A 23,605-nucleotide genomic window follows, 5' to 3' on the forward strand; every position below is an offset into this window, starting at 1 on the left:
TGCATCCCACCTGAAGCACCTCCTAGCTGCCCTGCCCCTGCAAGCAAGGGCACCAGCCCTGGTGCCACCATCCTGGCAACACAGCTTCCTGCTGGCCCCAAGGGGCCCTTGCCCACTTTTCCCCACTGGAGGGGCAGGCACATCCCTCCAGCCCTGCTGTAGTCCCAGTGTTAGAAATATTATTAGGAATGCATAATGAATAGAGTGTTGTTAGAACTGCACAGTTTGCATCTCATACCTGATAAGCAGCAACACTACCAAGGACCTTTGTGCTAAAGTATCACTCCCTTTCTTTCTTGGCCAATCTGTCAGCCTTTCTCACACTAAATCACACACTCCCCTGACATTCACATGCAGATTACAGAAGCAGTAATTCAATTGACTGTGTGTCCTTGGAAGAGGGGAAATTTCAACTCTTGGTGACCTAGAGAGCTTTCTGAGCATGCGTAATTAGCTGATGCATATATGCCTATCCGCCCCGCATACTTAAGTAGTTAATTATAATGAACATGCGATGTATGAAGTGACATATATGTTTGTATGAACCGGAAATAAGTTGTAAGAGTTCCTGTTTCGGCACACATGCCCAGGAGGGGGAGTATATTAGAGCCGACTGCTGGTTTCCTCGGGGGCAGAGTAATCTGAGATTTTCTGTCTCTGCTCTGACCCTATTTGCAAATACACCTTTTGTGCTGCTAATAGTGTGTGCCTGAGAAATTATTATTCATGAGCCTCCAAAAGAAATGAACCGCAATTTTTTGCATCACCAGCATCCAGACAACTTCCCCCAGTGCCAGAAGGCACCCGCCTCCCACCTCCCGTCACACACCTACCCCCTCCACATGCCCTGTCATATGCGGACACACACACACACTCAGAGTCCTCTGAACAGTCCCCAAGCCCTGGCCCTACAACCCTTGCCCCCCATAGACTTACCTGCATGCAGGTGCCAGGGCTTCTCCCACCACCCTGCCCAGCTGCATGCAGACTACAAGCATGTACGCATACAGATGCACATGGCACCCCCTGCTTCCCCTGGCCCCAAACAGCTCTTTGCTAGGTCAAGCTAGGAAGTGCCAGGAAAAACTATGAAGCTGAGCAGAGGAAAATCTCAGACATTTTTTTAAATTTAAAAAAACTGCCTGGACAGAGATGGGAGGACCCAACATCTGGGAAAACCCGGATGTATAGTAACCTAACTGTACCTGCAGCTCCAGGCTCACCCTCAGCTCCCCAAGCAATTCCATACTGCACTTCGCTGCCGTGCCTCTTGGGGTAGGGGTAGACAACAGAAGCTGGAGGAAGGAGAGGGAGCCTGGAGACTGGCTGCAACAGCAGTGGGAAGGAGGGGAAGCAGCCAGGCAGAAACAAGGGGCTGCATCTTAACCTAACGGGGGCTGCTGATTGAACAGCCCTACTCTATAATATTGGTGAGCCTACATAACCTAGGTCTTTGAGAGCTGGTTTACACTAACAAATGCTATGTGTGACCCCTTCACTCAAATAGCAGAACAGCCATGACCTTCCAGCAGCACATGGCAGGAGGATTAATCACTAACAAATATAACTTAAATATAATTATTGCCTTATTATTCAGAAAATGCCACAGCTATACATACTGCTTTATAACTGGTAAAAAGTGGCAAACAAAATACTCAGTCCCTGTTTCCAAAAGCTTGAAAGGTAAAAGTACGAACTTCTTGTATAAGCAGTATAAAATGTAGTGATGTAACTAATAGGAATGGGATGCTGGGTTTCTACAGCCAAACTGGCAGTCCTAAACCAGGAAAATTCCTAGAATAAGGGCTGCAGGATTTGACCGATGAAGCAGAATAAACAAAGTGAGCTTTGCCTTAAAAGTTCTGATTGCAGTGAGGCCTTTGGTCCCATTTTTGTTTCTTCTGTGTGTACGGAAATATAGATGCAGACTAACTTTAATCTGGAAACCAGGAAAATTTCTCTTGCACTTAAACTCAGCCCATATGTTGATTAGGTTTTACGTTGTTACCAGCTCCTGTGATCTTTTCACGAGGCTCATCATGATGGTTCCTTTTTTAATACCTCAGCTTCCTAAATGAAGTAATTATGGGAGAATATCAACTTCCATTAAAACACAGCGATTAGTCCTCCCAGTTGCAGACGGAAGCATGAATATGTGACCCCCCCTCCACCCAGTCTAAATGAATAACTCTGAAAACCTAATCAGAAAGGAAAATTAAAAGAACTCCAAAGGTCTGTGGGCTTTACATAAAAACATAAGAACTGCCATATACTAGGTTAGACAATGTGTCCATCTTGCCCAGTATCCTGTGTCACACAGTGGCAGGGAGTGGGTGCTGAAAGGGAGACTGAACTGGGTATGACAGAGTTTTTTTCCACTGTTCCTCTCTCAGTGGCAGCCTCCAGCATTTAAGGTCTAGGAAGTTCTGATTCAGGGGCTGCATCCCTAACCCCCATGCTCAGTAGCTACAAACGCCCCTTTCCTCCAAGAATTTGTCCAATCCCTTTTTGAATCTGGCTAAACTGTCAGCTTCCACAACTTCTGATGGCAATGAGTTCTACACTTGAATTACATCCTGTGTTATAAAAGAGCTTTCCTCTGTTAGTTTTAAATTTACTGGACACATCCATACCTGTGATTAATGAACACAAAGAAACCCCAGAGCTTCAGAGTTTTTTGCTCCCAGGTGCGCTGTTTGAATGTGTACCTGGGAGCAAAAAAATCCAGAGTATGTTTCTCCAGAGTTTATTCATGCGTAGCACATAAAGCCCAGTTGGAGCAACCCGGGCTGGCAGGGAACCTGGGGGTCAGCATGCCAGCCCAGGACTGGTCCAACAGGCCTCCACATGCTGCAGAGCAGCTGGCTGAGGCGTGAGAATGCTTCACTGTGGGGCTAACTGGGGCAGCCCTGGGCTGGCTGGCTGCTCCAATGGGACTCCATGTGCTGTGGAAGGGATCAACGGGGCATGAGGCTAGCCCCACACCAAAGCACCCTCGTATCCCAGCAAACCAGGACAGTGTCTACATGTGAGCTGCTGCACATGAAAAGTCTCTGCAGCAGGTTAGGGCATGTATTTATAAGTCCTAACCTGTTGTGGAGTTTATTTGTTTTGTGTGGCTTAATAGGGGCATACAGGGAGGCTCTGAGATGTTTACCAAACATTTAATTAGTCAACTGCACAGTGAACATCTCATGTTAACATGCCCCTAGCTACTAGTTTCATTTTATGACCCCTAGTTCTTGTATTGAGAGAGCGCAAGTAATAAATCCCTATTTACTTTTTCTTCAGCATCTAGTATTTTGTAAATGCTTATCATGCCCCCATTCAAATGTCTCTTTCCTAAACTGAGCAGTCCTAGCCTCTTTAGTCTCTGTTCATATGGAAGCCCCCCCATACCACTAATCATCTTTTGTAAAGAACAATTTTTCCAACTATTTAGTTGATCTAATAAAAGATATCCCATCTACCCAAAGAACCTTGTCTGCCTCCATTCTTAGGCCAACACATCTACAACCAAGAATACAGACATGGAAACTCAATGGTATTTGTACAACATCCAGAAAAAAAGCTGTACTTTAAGTTGCTCATCCTGGAAGAAGGAAACCTTCTTTCTGCGTGCCACACACACAGGCTGCCTTCGCCAGCAGGCTGCAGGTTTAAGTCTTCTTCTCCACCATGGCTGGTCTGGAGTTACCAACACATCACTGTTTTTCCCTATTGATGCTATTCTTCTGTTCATAGTCTCCATAGTTCATAGTTGAGCGCCAGCCAGGAAGGGACAAGGGAGCACTGTGGCTACTCCCCCTCTAACACTGAGCTTCCAGGACAGCTGTGCTCTCATTTATAAACCTGAAAGCTGCTCACCTCTGGCAGCTGGGGCCTGGCACAGCAACAGCCAGATGTCTAGCTTTTGCCCTGCTCCCTTCAACCCGAGCGTGCAATTCTCCCCTCTGGATCTGTGTGCAAGCTGGTGTGCATCACTGGGTGGCTCACTGCTTCCCTCCTCAGAGCACTGGCAAGCTTAACACCGGACGCTTGGCTAAGAACTGATGTGGGGTTGAACCCGGGGCTGGTTTGACTTGCATGAAGACAAGGGCAGGGGCACAGTCCTTTACCCAGGCAGCTTGCAATGAGCCACCATGGGCAAGTGGACTTCAGGTGGGGACTTCAGGTGGGGCAGCAGTGTTGGCCTCTCGCTGGGGGAGCCCAGGACCAAAGGAGGGGGTCTGCTGCTAGCCTTAGAGGCCGCCAAGGTTATTTGGATAAACCTGGTATCTTTTACGAAACCAACTAAAATAGTTGGAAAAATTCTTCCTTGCAAGCTTTTGGGTGCAAGCAGGCTTCTTCAGAGACAGAGCTTCGCACCAGCCCCAGCTCCAGCCCCAGAGGGCGCTCCTGCAGCACAGGCACACGGCGCCTCTGTGGGGATTAGCTAGTCAGGCGCAGGGCTTGAAACCCGGGCGGGGCTGCGGTCCGTAAGAGCGAGCTTCGGGGAAGGGGGCGGGGCTACAGCCTGCAAGAGCCAGCTTCGGGGAAGCGGAAGGGGGGGAGCTTGGAGGCAAGGCAGCGGTGTAGTCTCCTAGGTAACGACGCTGGCGGCGGCGGGTGTGGTGAGTGTGAGGCCTGGGGGTGCGCGCTAGGGTTCGTTTCCCTCCTCCTGCGGGCTGGCCCTTGCCCTTGCCCGGGTGCGAAGTTGGCTGGTGCTGTCGCCGCCCGTGCTGAGTCTCGGCCTCAGGGCGCTGCGCTGGCCGCTCCTTTGCTCTCTCACGGCCTCCCCGCCCCCGTCTCACCGCCCGGGCCCAGCCGGGGGGGTGGGCAACTACGCCGCTGCCCGCAGACCCACGTGGCCGCAGGCCCAGGCGCCCACAGGCAGCCCCACACAGACGCATGCCGGCAGCTGCAGAGACCCCACAGCTGCCCACCTGGCCATAGGTGTGCCCCAAACACCCACAAACATAGACATGCCCACAGAGACGCACACAGGTTCCCACAGACCTGATGTGCCTACAGACTTCTACAGACCCCTGTATGGACACCCACAGAGAACTACACAGATGCGTGTGCACAGACACAGATTGCCACACAGACACCCTCAGATGCCTATGTAGACACAGACCCACACAAATGCCCACAGACCTCCACAGCCACAGATGCCCCCACAGCAGCCTCTCCTTTAAACTCCCCCCACTAGCTGGTCCCAGGTCTCTGCCTCCCCTCCCCACCCTTGCCCTTGATCCTTTCTTTTCTGCTTCCCTGTGGATCCTTCACTTTCTACACAGCATTCTTCCATGTTAGAGGGCCTGCGGTTATAATGTGGCCCTTCAGCTGAGGCCAAGCTGACTGGTGCTGTCATTTCCCTTGCCTTGTCTAGGATACTCCTGTTAATACGGCCCACAGTTACCTTCGTTTTTTTTCATTTTGCACGTGTGACTGTTGTCTTCTCTCAAGTCCACCCCTGCCCCCTCCACCCCATCTTGTGTGCCCATGTTTGTTCTCCCTTTAATGGGAGCACCTTGAATGTTGCCGTAGTCAAATTTCGTTCTGTGCTATTCACAGTATCTGAGCACCTCACACACAATGATTTTTATCCTCAGGATAACCCAGGGAGGTGATGGTTATTACCATCTTGGTAATGGGTGCTAGAGGCACAGAGTCATTTAAATGCCCATTTGGGGCACCTGCTCTGAGATGCCAATTCAGGTGGGGAAAAGCAACGTAATTAGTGTTAGGTAGCAAGTTTTATGGTCCAAGTAGGTGTTTCATCAACTACAGTTGCAGCTGTAAGTGCTCATTGTTTCTGCCAATAAAGTTGGTGCCCCAAACTCCCATATGAAGTTAGTGATGTTTTGCAACAAGGTACAGTTAAATAACTTGTCTGACATCACTTAAACATTCTCTGGCAAAGGCAAAGTTAACTTTCTAAGTAAGATGCACAATAAAAATGCAGAGAAGTTCCACATTTAACAAATAACTGCTTTTTTTTATCACATAATAAAAAGAACTCCTGGCATGTTACTGTTTATCATGCAATTCTCATGTTAATCACACAGTAAATATAACATCTACCATGGGCGTAAGGTAGCAATTATTTGATCTGACCCTGAAAGTGCCCTTGCTCATCCAGTGGCCCTGTACCTAATGCTCTTCCAACTCTGTGGCAAATGTCATGGGGTCCTACATGACAACAGTTTCTTTTACTGTGGGCGCATCTACATGAGATACTTTACTCAAGATTAGCACAAATTACTGCACAGTAAACATCACTGTATACATGTGCAGATGCTTACTGTGCAGGTGTTTGCACTACTTGTGAGTACATCTACTACCTGTAAATACAAGTAGCAATTTTTTTTGTAGTTACTTATTGTGCAGTAGCAAATGTGTAGATGCTGACCGGGAGCAAATTTAATCCTGGTCAGCCTCACCACTAGGAGGCCAGCCCCAAGGCTGGAAGCCTCTCCTGCCCCAGGGCTGAGCCGGCTCTATTCCTGCCACAGCCCCAGGCCCTTAAGAGCCTGCAGGGACACTTGCTGTGGCCTCTGCTGGCCACCATGTCCCCCAGGACAGGCCCCAGGGCAGCTGCAGCAGCCTGCCCACACCCCAGTGCTGCTCCCTAGCACCACATTGCCAAGGCTACCCCATCCAGCTGCACAGGGTGCTGCAGGTACCTGCAAGGCCTGGGAGCACCTGGGGCCGTCTGCAGCCAGCTTGTGGCCACTGGGTCCCACTCCAGCTAGCCCCAGGTTACCCACAGCAACCTGCCTCGACCCTACATGTGGTGCTTGGCACTGCCTGGCCCATGCACTGGCCTATCCTACACTGTGCCCCTGCACTGTTCTGCACTGCACACCCCTGGCCAGGCCTGGCAGCACCAGTACTGCCACAGGGAGGCTCAGCAAGCCATTACGGGAGCCATTCTGGCATCCTCCCTGGCCAAAGCCCAAAGGCTCATGCCACCTCCTAGGGCCCCAACTGGTCCCAGGAAGAGACTGTGGACCTTTTGGTGCTGTGGGATAAGTCTGAGGTCCTCAGCAAGTTTGCATGGAGCAGTTGATCCAACATGCACACTTACAAAGGGCTGTCAGGCCACTTTTGAGAGCACGGGCACAACCACTCGGCATGCCAGTGTCACATAAAGGTCAAGGTCTTGTGGGCACAGTGGGTCATGGTCACTGACCACAGCTGCCAGGTGGGGGCTGTCCACAAGTCCATGCCCTTTATGCAGCAGCTGGATGAGATCCTTGCTCCCTAGGACCTTGGCCGCAGCTGTGCCACCTACTCCAGCACAGGCAGCTTGGTCAAGCCTCCTCTCTGTCCAGCTTCACCATGGTGAAGTGGCACTGTGGGAGGGCCCTCCTGACCTGCCAGGAGACCGTCCCATGACGTTCCCCACCCCCAGCATCTGGGAGCCTAGGCCAGCTCTTGCCCTGCCAGCTCCACGGCCTCAGCCCCACCCACAAGGCCAGGGCAACCATGGCACTGCCAGCAGCTCTAGCTTCTCCCTGCAAAGGGCCTCTGCCCATGCAGCTGGATGCCATGGCCCTACACCCTAGGACACTGCCGGGAGCTGCATGTCCTCACCACCAGTAGGGACTGACCCAGGCTGCTGGGCATGCCTACCACATCCATATCATAAGCCCTGCAATGCAGAGAGGGCCCTCCCTGCCCCGTCCCACCTCCCCACCAGGCCTGGCTGCAGTCCCCTGGCCCCAGGTTCCCCTCCCCCACAGGAAGGCAGGAAACAGTGCAAAACTTTATTGAGCAGCCTGTGCCTCCGCAGCTAGGTGGGCGTGGGCCTCTCACATGTCCAGGAATGTGTCGATGCTGGCGGCAATGTGTTCCGTGGCTGCTGGGAGACAGGGACATGTAGCACAGCCACAGGTAACCCTCCAGGTGGCAACAGAGGTTGTAGGGCAGCGGGGGCTTTCCTTCCATGCCATCAAGGCTCAGGTGACAGGACGGGGTCTGGGCAGCAGCTGTGTGGTGGTGAGGAGGCCTGGGATGGCACAGTGAGCCAGGGCAAGAGGGCACTGGATGTCACTTCCAGGGCTGGGTGGTAGAGGCTGCAGTGACAGTTGCCACATGCTGCTTCTGTTGAGAAAAGTGGCTGGCCAGATAGCAATGTATGGGGTTGCCTTTTGAAGACGGCTGCTGGCCACAGGCAGCTGCAGCTAGAGCCTTCATCTTCTGGTGGTGAAAGGTGCTTGGTGCAGGGCCCCAGGGACTGAGATCAGACTGTTGCCAGGAGCAGTAAATTTGCTCCCATATCTCTGCACATGTAGTGGCAGTTTAGAGTAAACTGATCCTGCATTATTTGCACATGTACACGCACCGTATGTTCCTTAGTCACCATTGAATACAGAGTTTGTCAGCAGAAACCGCTGTACAGATCCACTTTTCCCCTTCAGGTATGTCTCAGTGGTTCAAGGCAGACAAAGTCTGTATGGTGCTTATATGTCTTCAGGGTTCTGCACATGCCAGCTTCAGAACTGGAAGCAGTAAAATTGTGTTTCTGTGGTTTGGTGAATACATTTGTTAACTTGCTGAGCAGAGCATGCGTTTTGTGGGATCTCTGGACATTGCTGTCTTGTGTCTGGTAACCATACCTTTAAGTCAACGCTCTCCAGCTGGGAGCCTATGAGGGGTTTTGGCCCTCGGGCTCCCACTCAGCCATTGATCAGCAACTGCTGGATCACAGGTTGCTAAGTCTGAACTACACCATCCCAATGAAGCCTGCTTTTGTCCTGATGCATTATGGCAGCCCCTCTTCCTTCCTTATCTTCCAGGTGTTTCACCCAATCTCTAGCACTTTACTTCAGCTAGGTTATATAAAGGGGACACTTGGGGTTGAAAGGGTTCAAACCAAATAATGAAATGTATTCTCAGACCCCATCTGTGCTCAGTCCCTGGCAGGGTCTTCACACCTCCTAGGCTCTGTAGAGTGCCAGGAAAATAAGAGCTTCTGTCCCATGTGGGTGAAATGAACTTGAGTATGAAAGCTTGTGCTCTGTTTTTATCTTAGTCTTTAAGAGGTGTGTATCTTCCCTGCCTTAAACCAGAGGTAGTCTCTGGAAGTGAATCTACACCATTTTCTCTTGCTAGGCATACCTCACATCCAAAAAGCCCTGAGAGGAAGCAGATTTCCTGGACCATAGCCAGCACCCAACTGAGCTGAGATGCTTCTTTTGCTTTCTTGTGTGTGCTTGATACCAACTCTTATGTCAGAATGGAATTAATTTTCTACTTTTTCCATTGGGAATTTATACCTGCCCCTTTTAACCTACATTTACAGAAATCTGTCTACAGTTAGTATGGTATTGCCACTAATTCACTATTGTGTTGTTAGAACTTAAATGGTAATAAGTACTATTACTTAATAGTAATAAGGGTAATTTTTCTTTTTAATAAAAAATAAACTAAAATTAAACAAATGCCATAAGATAGGTGCTTGGTTAAACTGTCAATAAAGAACACATGGAAGTATAGATTTGAGGAGCCACATTTAATGAAGCAGAATTCTAAATACTCAATATATTCCTGTTTCATTGTGAAGTATGTGCTCTACTTAATGTTCATGTTAAAAATTTGTACATTCAGATGTGCACAATGTGACTGAGGTAATATTGCTGTTAAAAACTTGAAGAAATGTTTTACAGCACAGCTGTGTTACTCTGACATTATATTAGGTTTTTTTTGGTAACACTTTTTTTTTAAACTTCTGGTGTTGAGGGAGGTGTATGCATTTTTAGGACTTAATTTCTTTATTCATCCTATTAACAATTAAGGGACCTTCTTATTATTACCAAACTGTTGCAAGTCAGCAAAACGCATTAAAAGGAATAAATATGAATGATATTATATTATATTATGGAATTTTAATTAAAAATGTTTTCTCTTTAACCACTTCTTTCTGAATATAGGCTGGTCTCTAGAGCAGGCAATGAAGTAATGTGTTTTAGAAAAGAGTATCCTTGTCAAGTTTATTTGACAAAGAACAAGCCATGATTCAAAATCCAGGAATCTAATTGTACAAAATAATTAGGAGTTAGAAGAGAAATAACTGAAAATTAATCAGCTATGACAGGTCCCCAAGTCATCATCTAATTTTGTTATGAGAGATCCCTTCCTTTACAAATCATCAAGTTAAACTATTTTGGAGCTACTGAACATCTAGGGTCTGCAGTAGATTACTAGAATTTCTGAAGCAGAATGCTTCATTTGCACTACATAATAATAGAAAGTTGCCTTAGAATTGGTTTATAATTTCTTGTTTCCCATCAGCACTTTAAGCTAATGTGGTTAGTTAAATGATCACAATTTTCTTTTAATGATACTAAACACATTTTAAATGTGTTTAATCTTGGTCATTGTGCCTTGAGAGGTTGTTGAGCTGGTAGGTTTGAATAGATTTTTCCTTAGTTCCTTCTCAACTTATTCCATCCCTTGTCATGTTTGGTCATTTAAATCAGGGCTGTCTGACTACTGGCCTGCAAAGTAGGGTGACCACCCCTCCCTAATTGGTCGTGACTGTCCTGAAATGGGAACATCAAGTCCTGGTCCTGGGCTGAATGACTCCGCTTGCGTATGGAGCAGACTGAATTAACTGCATTTCAGTTCTTAAATATTGAAATTATTCCTGGTTTTAGCTTTCAGAATGCAGTTTTTTATGCAAGTTGTGTACAACCTGATGCTGTAGGCTTTTGCTGTGAATTCTTATTTTCTCTCCCAGGGCTGAGTGCCTTTCGTGATACAGTTTCTGGGCATGACTGGCAATTTTGCTTTCAGATGACAAATGCTTGAGCATTATATATCGTTTGACTATATGTCTGGGAAATCTGTCCTAATTAGTTGCTATTTACAGTGAATTAGTTTCTAATGTATAGTTGTTAATACCAATATAACTCATTTCAGTTATGGTTTGAATTAACTAGCCATAGTTTTATTTAGAGTTTGGGTATCAATAGCCATGGAAGTGCACTGATACATCAGTCTGATATCAGATTGGCACCAATATAAAGAAAATTGCCTGCCTCGGAAATCAGCCTGACGTGGCTGCTAATGTTGCCAATAAATGGGCTGTGTATGTGCGTAGCTGCAGCACAGCACATAGGCGGTGAGGAGCACAACTTGGCAGCATGGAGAAAATCTTTTGTGGTGAAGTGGGGGGACGGAAGGGGCATGGGGGGGCAGATCAAGGCCCCCACAGTGAAGGAGGGAGTGGGGCCGGGGCTGGGACAGTTGCTGCCCAGCCAGGGCAGGACACAGGGCGGAGACACGGCTAGTCTGGGAGGTGGGGGGGAGGGCATGGGGGAGCTGCCACTGCAGGCAGGGGCCAGGGCTGCACTGGGCTCTTCCCAGTGGGGACTGGGTTGGGCTGTGCTTGGGGCGGGGCAGGTAGCAACGCTGGCAGGAGGGTTGGGGGGGCTACAGTGAATGTTCTTAATGCTGCAATCTTCCCCCCCAGTAGCCCTCCTCCCAGCACTGCTGCCAGCTGCCCTGAGTGCAGCCTGGCCCAGCCCTCGCCAAGGAGAGCCCAGCGCCACCCCAGCTCTCAGCTGCAGCCTGCCTCTCCGTGGGCGGATTCATGGTACACACCCCCTGTGCTCTCCTCGGGTGCGTGCAGTGGCAAGAACCACCACCCCATGCCCCCCGGATGAGCCCTGGCCCAGCTGGGCAGTGCCTGTCCCAGCCCCGGTCCCTCCTTCACTGCGGGGGCCTCAATCAGCTCCCCTCCCAACCCTCCCCTTCCCTCATAACAGATGTACCAGCTGGACACTGTTCTTCAAACTGCCGGGCTGCATATCGGAAATCAGATCGGCATCAGCTGATATGCCTCCTTAAAAATCAGATATCAGTATCAGCTCCAAAAATCTCTATTGGTACATCCCTAAAAAGCCATACAGTAGTCTTGTGAAAACGTAAATGTGACAACATGAAGCTTTTACCATCTGAACTGCAATGACTAGTTGGACTACTGATAGTTTCAGATACCACATAATTGCTTTTGGTATGGTTTAGAAGATACTGAGGTATTACAGTCTTGTCACAATTTATGTCACTAAAACACTTTGTATAATGTCAGTATTACTACCCAGTCAATCAAGGACATTTTGCTGTATAGGCAGGGTTAGAAGCAGCCAATCTTCTTTTGTGGCAAGGCTTCTTTTCTGTAATCAGCTTATACTCTATTTACTTATGTTAACCAAACCTTCTGTGACACTGCTTTTATAGTGTCTTTTGTCTACTGTCCTTTTAAGTCTGTGGACTTCTGACCCATATGCCTACCCACTGTGCCAGATCTACAGTACCTGTAGCAGCTTTTGAATAGCTGTTTCCTTTTCTTTTCTTCTGAAACCAGGTGCATTTGAATCAGAATATGGGGTTGTTTGATAAACTAGCAGGATGGCTTGGGCTGAAAAAGAAGGTGGTTCACGTTTTGTGTCTTGGGTTGGATAACAGTGGCAAAACAACTATCATTAATAAGCTTAAACCTTCAAATGTAAGTAGCCTGATTTGTTATCTCTTTTACCAAGTGCTATTTTAGACCTAATGTTTGTATACATTATTTTTAGATGTTATAATATGCTAGGTTTAATCATGGGGAGAAATCAAGAGTTTAATCAAGAGTCCTCTTCAAGGTTAGAAATACATCCAAATACATTGCAAACTCACTTTTATTATATCTGTTTAAATGGAAGCATTCAAAAATTATACCCAATGCCCTCAAAGAGAAGGGGATAAAAAAGGGTTTATGTTGACTGTGATTAAAGAGCTGACAGAAACTCTTCTGATCTTTAAAAAAAAAAAACAGCAGTATTTTCTTTATATGATTTAATATGATTTGGGAGAAGCATCATTTTATTGTGACTAGCACTTGGCTGAAGTATATTTATTAAACATGGTGTTTGTGAATTACAATATTTCCTGGTGCTACAGAGGTAGCCAGTGAATAGTAAAAAATGCAAAATCTTAATGACCACTTTGGTGTCATTAAAGCAGAATAATTTTTACAGTGAATGGACTATAATAATCAAATGCATTTATCTACTGGTTAAAAGAAAATATGAGTTCATTACCAATGTCTTGTATGACTGAGAAAGTTTGACACGGGGGAGGTACATATTACATGTTGATGTGGTTTAGAAATGGAATCCAATATGCTCTGAAATGCATTATCAACAGGTTTTGTAGGTATTATAGAGGTGAGTCAGTGGTAGAATATTATTCCTTGCCTTCTTATTTACATGCATTGAAGGATTTTAATGAACTGAGGTGCTGTCTTGCAAAGTAGCCTTGAAAGAGATGGGGTTTTTTAACTGTTCCTTTTAACTATCAACTACAGTTTTGTTCTTCGTCTACTTCCAGGCAAGTTCCTTGAATTTTATATTTCTGTTTCTGATGCATTCCTTAAAGCAAGTTGAACTTTCTCCACTTTGTGTACAAATAAGATAACTTAGTCATGAGAACCTTTGGGCGAACTGCTAATTGTGCTAGCAAACATATTTTTTATAACATATTTTACAGGTCAAGAAACAACATCAATTTTAGTGTATATGTGAAGGAAGTTAGGTGCTTTTTAATAAGGTGCTCAAAAATTTAACTGTATTTGCTGTAATACAAGATGACCCTGATTATAAAACTACTCCCCAGTAGTTAGATTCTATATATGGAAAATGTATAAACTTGTTTTAATTGTCCAGGTATAGAATCTAATTATTGGAGGTATGCCTTGAATTTGACCCTCTTCCACTACTACTGCAGGGAAAATAAATCTCAGGGTGAAGGACCAGGGAGGGGGGGGAACAGGTAGCCTTCTTGCCCTCTGCCTGCCCCAAACTTCTTTTTCTTGGAGCCCCTTATTGTCAGACCTGGCTCTCTATGAACATATGGAAGTGAGAAGCAAAATTGAAAACACTGAACTTAAAATAAATATAGCCATACTGGATTATTCAGAATTGATGCATATTACCTTTTTTGAAAGTTTTAATTTTTAGCACAACTACCCCAAAAACAAACTTTTATGTAGCACTTTGACACCTACTTATGTAGAGTACAAACTACTGTTGGGTGGTCACCGGATACAGGCGTGTCCCTTTGCGCCCAGTTGGCATTCACCGATTCTCTCCCACCTGTGTGGACCCTCTGTTAGTGTACTTGGGGTGGCTCTCTCTTTCTATTCTTGCCTGCCATGACTTTGATGTTTAAGGGTATAAATGAAAAGGGAGGAGTGATGACTTCCCCACCCCAACGGCAAGTAACAGCTGGTTCACACCACCAGGTTCTGTGCTGGCGAAAGACGAAATAAAAAAAATGAAAAAAAGAAATTCGCTAGCCATGCCAAGTTCCCTCCCAGGTTGTTGGGGCTCGAGACAACCCCCTTCTGATCTGCCCGCCTTCTCCTCGGCACTTGACTGTCGGTGCTGCAGGCAAATGGGATTTTTTGTTTTCTAATTGAAACTGCGGTGATCAGTCAGGATCACAGATTAGGCAGGAGAGACATTCCCCACTTCCCTTCTCCATGTTAAGTTCCCCCTTTCCAAACAGAGGCTCAGGGAAGTGCTTCTCCCAGATTCAGCTCCCCTCAGAACCAGGCTGCCCAGGGATGGGAGGAAAAATGTGGGGTCTTCCCACTTCCACTTCTAATTGCCGCCGCACCAGCTTGATTGGCAGCCCGCAGCAACTAGTCAGCGCAAAAAAAAAAAAACAAGCAGAGAGAGAGAGTGTGTCCTTTTCCTCTCTCTCTCTCTTTCTCTCTCTTTTCCCTTTCTATGAGGACTCCTCTGAGCCCACAAGACTGGATCGGTGTCTTGCCCCGTTCCCGGGGACGTCAGTCTCTGGGCCGGATATGGCAACTGCCCTACTTGCTTGTCATCTTCCCATTTCACTTGCCTCTACCCCTGGCTCTCTGCTCAGTCCCGGATATTGGCCCATCCACCGATTCCTGCCAATCCGCCTCACCTGGCAAGGTGGTAAAGGAGAGCTCAGGTGGATCGGGAGCTCCAGCTGTAGCATGGCAATGTTGCTCCTGCCGGACCCATACTCGTGGGCAGGGGCCCACCCTGAGTAACTATCCTCTGATTCTTCACACTACACATGATATTAGCCCAAAGCCCAAAGGCTCATGATTTATTTTATACACCATTGGGCTAAGCCCCAGCAGAGTCAATACCATTTCAACAGCCATGATGACCCCACACCTCAGCAATGCTCAGCATGTGTGTGTACTCCAGATACCCCCTGACAAAGGATCCACGTACTAGTTAACTCCCCCCACCAACTCATGACTGGAACAAAGTGTTCTTGTCATGAGTTCTGGGATCTTTCAAAACTTTATATACAGATTAGGCACAGGGCAACCTGGTCAGGTTTCACCTCATAGAGGGTGGGGCCCCACTAATCATATGTGATGGACAGAGAGAGGGGGTGACAGAGGAGTTTTGGGTGAATGTTTGGGGCCCAATTTGGTGATGCTTGAAAGACATTTAGGACTGGTTAAGAAACAGGAATCATTAGAAATGAGCAAGAAAGCACATCTCAGGTTCAGGAGTGAAGAGGAAGTCTAAATGTATTCAGTGTAGTGGCTCACCATGACTTGAAGAAGAGTTGGTGTTGAGGGGGACTGAATGCAATAGACATTACTACTGATTTTATTTAGACAGGCTGCACTAAACTATCCTTGATAGGTTCCTATCAGTATGTTTGCCCAATATGGACCATGTGTTTTAAAGTCATGGACAGTGTTGGCTGCATTTTAATCAACTTCATAGTTGATTTCCATTACTGAGCACATGCTGCTTTTCACACCAGTTTAACAAAAGACAGTGTATTTAATGAGGTTTCCGTGTATGAGATTGTAAAATGAGGAGATTTTTTTCCCCTTGCTGGAGAGACATTTTAATTTTCTCCTTTTCAGGAGAAAAACCTTATCTTCTATTCAATTAAATACAGCAATATTTCCACTTGAAAGTCTGAAGAGGGATTACTGTTACTTTTTCAGATCACCAAGTTCTTTAGTACAGTGTTTTGCAACATTTTTAGGCCGCAGGCTAGTGACCTAGTTCAGGTCAGAGGGAAGGCAGGCACTAGGACACCACTGCAACACAGGGAGAGTACCTGCCACCTTTCAAAGCAGAGGCATGGGTAAAACAACTGTTGCCAAACCACTGTTGCTGAAGGCCCCGGCTGCCAATCCCCCTATCCATAGGATGCATCAAATGGCTCTGCAGGTTATAGGTTGCCATCCCCTGCTTTAGCAACCTAATAGGATGAACTTTTTCATACTTCAGTATTGCTGCTGCTTTAAAAAATACCTGTTTTAGTTGTATAGATAGCTAAGTTATCTGCTGATTTTTGGTAATCAGGCCTTTTGGTACCTGCTAGCCCTTTAGGCTTTGATTCACTGGTAAACATGGTACTGTTTTTGAAGCACTACTTAAGATCTATAGCCTAAAAATGCTACTTGCTGCTTCCCAACAGCAAATATGTTCCTTCTGAAGCCTGATGATAAGGAAAGTTAGAGCAAATGACTGCTCTCTAATCAGGGTATTCTTTTCATTGAAACTATGTCTGCTGGAGGGCAAAAAATACTTGGATTTCTTGTGCTATAATCTCATTGATGACTCCTCAACCCTGAAAGTTATTCTTTTCTGAGAATGGTATATCTCACAGCTCAGCATGTATGTTAAAGAAAATTATGCTGTTAAAACTAAAGGAAAGGAATTTGGTATTAAAGCAGAAGTTTCCCTAACTCTGCTTCCTCAGTTCACAGCTAATACAAGTATTCATTGTTTTGCTAGAAAATCCTCATCTTAAGATAAATATTGTACCTTCCTCATAATTTCTTTTAAGTACCCACACTGTCGAGCCAGAATGTTTTTTGTGCTCCTGGATTGATCCTGAATATGATGTAATGCATCAGAATTTGGGGGATATAGGTAACTTAGAAGGAGGTTGTATTTCAGTAATTATATGTTTCTAAATTAACATGAGTTTATTTTAAAACATTTTTTCTTTTGAAGGCTCAAACTCAAGACATAGTTCCAACAATAGGATTCAGCATAGAGAAATTCAAGACATCCAGGTATCAGCATTATTTTTTTCAGTTGCTTGATATAATAAGTAACACTATAGTACACAGTCAGTTATTTTTAAGAGAAATATATTGAACCAAGATATTATGCGATGACACAGTGAAGTATCATGATTCAATTGTTCGTATTATTGTAGAGCCTAGATTGAGACCAGGCCACCAGTGTTGAAACATTCTGTAAATGGTACTACTGCTTGTGTAAGATGATAGATTTGAAATACTGCTTGCTTGAGAAACTTGGCTTTGATTCTTCATCTTCCACTTCTAGAATGAATAGAACGGGGAATCCTACCAGCCCTGCATGTGTAGCCCTAGGGAAAGGCATGTCTCAGATCACTGAACATGAACCTGTACTCAGTTAAGAACTATATCACTGAGATACTCTGAAGAGATTGCAATCTAATCTCCTTAACTGGAAAAGGGTGGCTGCAGCCTTGGTAACATGAAGATGGCATGGATTAAGGTCAGGAAAAAGAAGAGGAAATGATTGGTTAAATTAAATATGAGGTAGAAGAGAAATTGCCCCACTTGTATGTGCTAAGAACTTGAAAGATTATATAAAATTCACAAACAACTAGCTCTCATGACCTTCATAGTATTTCTTAAAGGGATGCAGGCAGTCTTCAAATCAAGCTGTGCACCCAAATAGATGGAGAACTTGTATACAATTAACAAGTTTCTTGCTTTTGGGCTCATGTAAATGTATATTTTTAAGAAGCTGAGTTCTTGTACTCATAGTTGTTGACCTGCTTAATGGTTTGGGTAACCTGGCTACAAAGTAGGCTATCACTGTGCTGTGGTTGTTGCTGTTATTCTGCATGTTGAGTTAATTAACAAGGGAGTAGATTCACCATTAATTTTCCTACACAATACAAAGTTTTTAAAAAGGTCTTTAAAAGCTCTCTTAATTCAGGAAATATGAATCCATATCAAAATAATGAATAAGGTGAAGTGTGGATTTAAAATAGCTTCTTGGGTGGATACCCATGTGTAATATAAAAGTTTTCACACAGGGAGCAATTCTGGATTTCCTTATGCACAAATTCATTTATATTTGTATCTATATTTGTATTGTTTGATGCCATAAGTGGATCACAGATTTTGTAAGTGGAGTTACTATATTTATTATTTGGAATACAGCTTAAGGCAGTGATTAAAAACCCACCATTTCAATTTAGGGACTTCTGTCACTGTTATGCTGAAGGGCCTAATGCCCCCCCCTTTTTTTTCTCCCCTGTGGAGCCTGCCTACCTCTCTTGCAGCCAGGGCAGAAGGGAGAAGGGGGTGCAAGCTGCCAGTGGGTCAAGTGGCTTCTGAGCTGCGAGGCACCCCAGTCATTTCATCTGTGTCAGCAACATCCCCTGGGGTCACCTGGATGGGATGCTAGCAAGCGGATGCTATCCAGGGGGTGCTGTCGCCATGGAGGGAAGATCTGGGGCCCCCCACAGCTCAGGACCCATCCATAGCTCACCCCGCAAGCTGCAGGAGAGGTGGACAGGCTCCACAGGGGAAAATAAAAAAGGATCAGGCCCTTCACCACTTTTTTATTTCCCTCAGCAGAGCTTGCTTGCGCAAGCTTGTCACTGGACTGTACAGTGACTGGCCCAGTCCTTCCCTCTGCAGTGTGCCTCGCAGTGCCTCCTGGGCAGGGTGCTAGCTGCACAGGTGCTGCCCCAGGTCACAGGCAGCACCTGCTGGATCCAACTGTTCCCCGAGCCTGAGGTGGGCAGCAGCTGCCCACTAGCAGCCTGTCTGGGTGGCCCCAGGGGTGCCACTTCTGTGGAAGAAAGGACATGGGCTCTCTGCAGCTCATGGGTCACTTGGCCCACTGGCAGGTGTGGTTAGTCTTCATAGGGAGGGGGGAAAAAAAAAGGAGTGGGCCCCTCACTGCTTCTGCCTTCAGCACGCCTCTCCCGCAGCGGGGGAGGAGGGTGGGGGGCAAGCTGTCAAAGCCTGCAACGTTGCAAACTAAACTACATGCAGATGCAGATGAATTAGTCTGCAATGTAGCAAACTCATTTAAATCATAAAAAACTGTCATGTATACAAAGTGATGCAATTAAAGTGCAAAAACAGCCAATATTTGTGACATGTACAAGTGCCCTAAAGCTACAGTTGGCCACTTGTTTCTTTTGCCAGTTGGGGAAGCCTAGTTAAACTAAAGTTTTTTAACTGAAATTTTGTATTGTTAGGGTGCTTTTTTAAAGAAGCAGTTCTGCCTGTTGGAAGCCACCTGTGCACATTCAAGGACAGAATTCTGTACATGTGCTGCTTCTAGATGGAAGGGTGATTTTTAATGTTCTCCCAGTTTTCTAAGTATACTAAGTATTAAAAGTGATATCAAGAGACTGAAGTCTGATTTAAATGAGACTGAAGAAAGTTTATTATTCTGTCTTTTAGGCTTACTTTGTTCTTTCATAAATAATGCAAAAGTGGAAAGAGAACCATCTTTAAACAGAAGACAATAAATCAAAAAGCTACAAAAATGACAGGGGGAGAAAGAAGACAGATGTACTAAAGTTACTTTTGTTTTTTCCTTAAATGGCTAGGGCTTAAATTGACTACTATTTAAGTGTCATAGGAAAATACATATTTTTCCTGTTGTTGCTTTGCCTCACATTCTTTCTCCCTTTGCAGTTTGTCTTTCACAGTGTTTGACATGTCAGGTCAAGGCAGGTACAGAAACCTATGGGAACATTACTACAAGTAAGTACACATTATTGAGTTTAAAACATTACTGTTTATTTTAGCTAAATACATAAAAGATTTAGAGAAAAGCATAACAAGACCAAGTACCTAAAATTTAAAGCTAGACAAATTCAGGCTAGAAATAAGTTGCACAACATAACAGGGGTTGTAGCAGATTGTCTGAAATTAGACATTTAAAAAAATGAAGTCTAGGTCTTTTTCTCAAAGGTGTGGTTTGAGCAGGAATTAATTCAAGGAAGTGTTATAGGCTGTATTTATCCAGGAAGTCAGACAAGATGTTCACAATGGCCCCTTCTGATCTTAGACTCTATTATGTCTGCATTATAGTAAGCAGTATCACATGGAGATACCCAAGTAGTTTAGGTGCCAGAAGTAGTCTAGCCATGAAGTTTCCACAGGGGCCAACTTTATCCTTTATTTCTGTGCAAATTGGATGTCAGTTCCCTTTACTTGCAGGGTAAATTGGCCTGTGCGCACCTTTGATGCTGTTGGCTAGCCTGCTTCTGATATTTGAGGTACCCAATTTTACTATAAATGAGCTATCTCTATGCTGTGCTGCTCTTTGCTGTATGGGATATGCCATATGAAAAGTAAAAACAGGATGTTGGTCTTAAGGTAGTCTTGGATTATCAGTCCTAAAGCTAATATCAGTGGCATTGTAAGATGCTTAAATGAGACATTAAGTAGTGTGGTTGTGATGTTATTAGTGTGACTTAAAATATTTTTCCCAAACTACAGGTTTGAAATAATTGGCTTGGAGTCTTCCAGTATTTTATCATAGTTATAGACTTATTAAGTGTTCTTACACTGAGACTTGAAACCTACTTTTTCTACCTATATGTTTCTGATTAAACATAATAGTTGGTGTAGGTTTATACTGGTTTGTTACTATAAATAATTCAAATTGCATTTCACTTACAGTGATAAAAATGGGACACTGTATGGGTGTAGAAAATAAAAAGAAATACAGAGATTTGAGGTGATGCTAGTATGCTTGCCAGCAACTCAGTGACAGCAACATAGAAACTATACAACATAAATACCGTATTTAAAAGTTAGAAAACTTGAGGTAGAGATTAGGAAATATCATTTCTTGACCTTCGGTATGTGGACATTTTGAAGCTAGGTAAACCTGGAATATATTGACTTACTGCAGCTATTTTGTAGACCAGTGTAATGTGAAGCTTCACAGAATGAGGTGTCTTTATAATCAGAAATATGATCAAATTTGGTACCTTTTCTTCCATTTGGTTTGGAGAAAATCAGTGCACTTTATCAGATACTGCTGTTGTTTTTTTGGCACTTTCTATTTTATCTCTTGCTGATGGCAAAATTTGAAGCAATTTGTATTTCTTTCCAGCTCCTAAACTTCTCTCTGCCCTCATTATTCATATTCTTAGCATGTCCAATTGACAGCAAGAAAACAGTAACCTGCATTCCGTATTTTAAGGACTTACATTTTATATCTTCATTGATAGGCTTTGATAGAAACATACTTTTTTTAAAATTAGGAATTAATTCAGAGAGTTTTATCCACACACACACAAAATTGGCAGTTTGTGATATTGTCATGCATGTGGGAGTTTTCTAAAAGTTTCAGGCCTAGATTTGCAAAGGAACTTAATGGGAATTGGATACCAGATTTCATTAATCAGTATTTTGCAGGAGGTTCGCATTGATGTCAGTCTTGAATGCAGTGATGTATTCTTATGTGACAGAGTGTGGTGCTATAATGTCAGCAGTTTTCAAAAGCTATGCTGCTGACTTAATGTTCTAGGCACTGCTGTGCTGCAGCATGCGTACTACCCCCTGGACCTAAAGTAGTAGAGGCACCTACATGTATTGCTGCTGGTGTGCCAGTTATCCCTGCTGAGCAGAAAAAACAACTGAAAAATCAACAGTGCTGTTTCTGAGCAGCATTGCTGACCCTCTAAGGCTCTCTAATATCCAGTTTCTGTACAACCAGGGCACTGCTTTTGTCCATATAGGCTGTCAGTCCAGTTAAAAATTGTTTGAAGAAAATACAATACCATATCCTATTTAGACTTGTAAAGTTAAGCAAGAATGCTTTTTACTATCCTTTCAGAGTTAAATATAAGGGAGGCTAATCTTAAATTGCACAGGAAGTAGGTACTTCAAAGTATTTGAAACTTGTAGTTTTTTGCTTACTTCATATACAGCTCTCCCTCAAGATGTCTTCTAAACTTTTTTAGGCAAACTTTGAAATCTGATTTAATAATGTACCAGTTAGTAATGTAAATCTGATTTAACAGACTTTTATTTCCTTATTTCCTTAAATAGGTACTAGAACTCTAATTTCATATAGAGTCATTGCTAATAACTGTTTTAGTGGTTTTAGATTTCCTAGAACATTATACAGTATCTCTCTACTGTTTAGTCAGGTTTCATACAGTACCTTAAAAAAGAAACTGGGCAAATTTTTGCAGTTGAAATTTGGACAGAGTCCCCACTATTTTTAATGGTGGTGGTAGTTGGTCATAGATTGCAGCACTGTTGTACTCTTTTTTTCAAATTTTCTTCTATTTATATACATTTTTGCCCTGAGCCTCTTTTGGAAAGGATGGCATATAAAACTAAATAATAATTACTTTAATGTAGAGAGAAAGAGGTAAAAAAAACATTGGTAACTGACTCTTAGGGAAATGTAAAATAATGAGAAAAAATTGCAGTGAATTTTAACTGTAATGCAAAAAGATTTAAAAGGGTTTCTTGTACAGATTTAAGTGAATTCATTAATATATGGTGTTATGTGTTTTTATTGTGTTTAAATAAAGATAATTCTATATTAAAGCTTAAGTCGGTAGCTGATTTTAGTCTGTGTATATCGTAATTAGATTGGTATCACTTGCCAAAATGTGTTTACCTAATTTGAAGTAAAAGATAAGTAGGTAAAAAATTAGGTACTCAGTATTCCTAGTGACTTTGCTTATGCACAAATTTTAAACTGTCTCTGGATAAGCCAGGTTCTGGCACTCTTGAATGGAAAGGAATGAACCCTCTTCAACAAGTTTGTTCTACATAAGCAAGTAAACTTAAACATAATTTTTCAAGGCAGTTTTCCATCTCCTTGCTGACATCCAATTTGACTGCATTGCCATTTATGCTATGTTTCAATAGAAAACTTAAGCTTTTCTGAACAGTCCAGATAGACTGGACCTCATCTTGGTTATGACATGTTTCTGTGGCTGGAAATTATATTCTCATCCTGTACCAAAGGCCAATCCCAGGGCTGCTTACCTTTGCTACCCTGCCATAGCAGTGCTTTTGTTGTTCAGGCAGAGTTTTGCTCTGTTGTCTTACTGCTGAGCTGCTAGTCTTGCAGTAGGCATTCTTATTCTATGGTCCCATGGGTGCCTACACCCAGGGAGCCAGTCTGTATGCAGTCTCCCCCTCACCTGGAGATATCCCTTCTGTTGCTTCTTCCTTCAAGCAACAGGAGCCTCTGTCTCTTTGTTATTCAGCTGAAAGGTAATGGGCTGAACTCAGAGGTTTGATAGTAAAAATCTTAGCTTCTGTGTGGAAGCAGAGTGAATATAAGACTGAAGGCAAATAAGCAATGTATTTGTTCTTCTGAAAACCTTTTGTTAGTCTGAGAGAGCCTGTAATTTGCTTTTTTCGCTTTTACATTATGCAGAGAAGGCCAGGCAATTATCTTTGTCATTGATAGCAGTGACAAATTAAGAATGGTTGTGGCCAAAGAAGAACTTGACACCCTCCTGAATCATCCAGGTAGGGAGATTTATTTTCCCTGTTGTCTCCTTGTTATACTGTATTGTTTTATAC

General features: G+C 44.2%; 1 protein-coding gene across 2 annotated transcripts in view; it reads left to right on the top strand.

Annotated features, from left to right (window-relative positions):
* Positions 1–4,485: 4,485 nt before the first annotated feature.
* Positions 4,486–23,605, top strand: part of ARL6 (ARF like GTPase 6) — a 34,851-nt gene continuing 15,731 nt past the window's right edge. Inside the window, exons 1-5 of one of the 2 annotated variants that reach the window (XM_090058855.1) lie at positions 4,486–4,613; positions 12,362–12,502; positions 17,022–17,083; positions 19,730–19,798; positions 23,457–23,551. In XM_090058855.1, coding sequence (XP_089914981.1) covers positions 12,380–12,502; positions 17,022–17,083; positions 19,730–19,798; positions 23,457–23,551 — 349 coding nt within the window. In that variant the 5' untranslated portion in view covers positions 4,486–4,613; positions 12,362–12,379. The remainder of the gene's footprint in view (positions 4,614–12,361; positions 12,503–17,021; positions 17,084–19,729; positions 19,799–23,456; positions 23,552–23,605) is intronic. The other variant, XM_090058864.1, reaches the window with a different exon arrangement.

The sequence above is a fragment of the Crocodylus siamensis genome, chromosome 1 (assembly GCF_052110815.1).
Source record: "Crocodylus siamensis isolate JL-2025a chromosome 1, ASM5211081v1, whole genome shotgun sequence".
Taxonomy (NCBI): domain Eukaryota; kingdom Metazoa; phylum Chordata; order Crocodylia; family Crocodylidae; genus Crocodylus; species Crocodylus siamensis.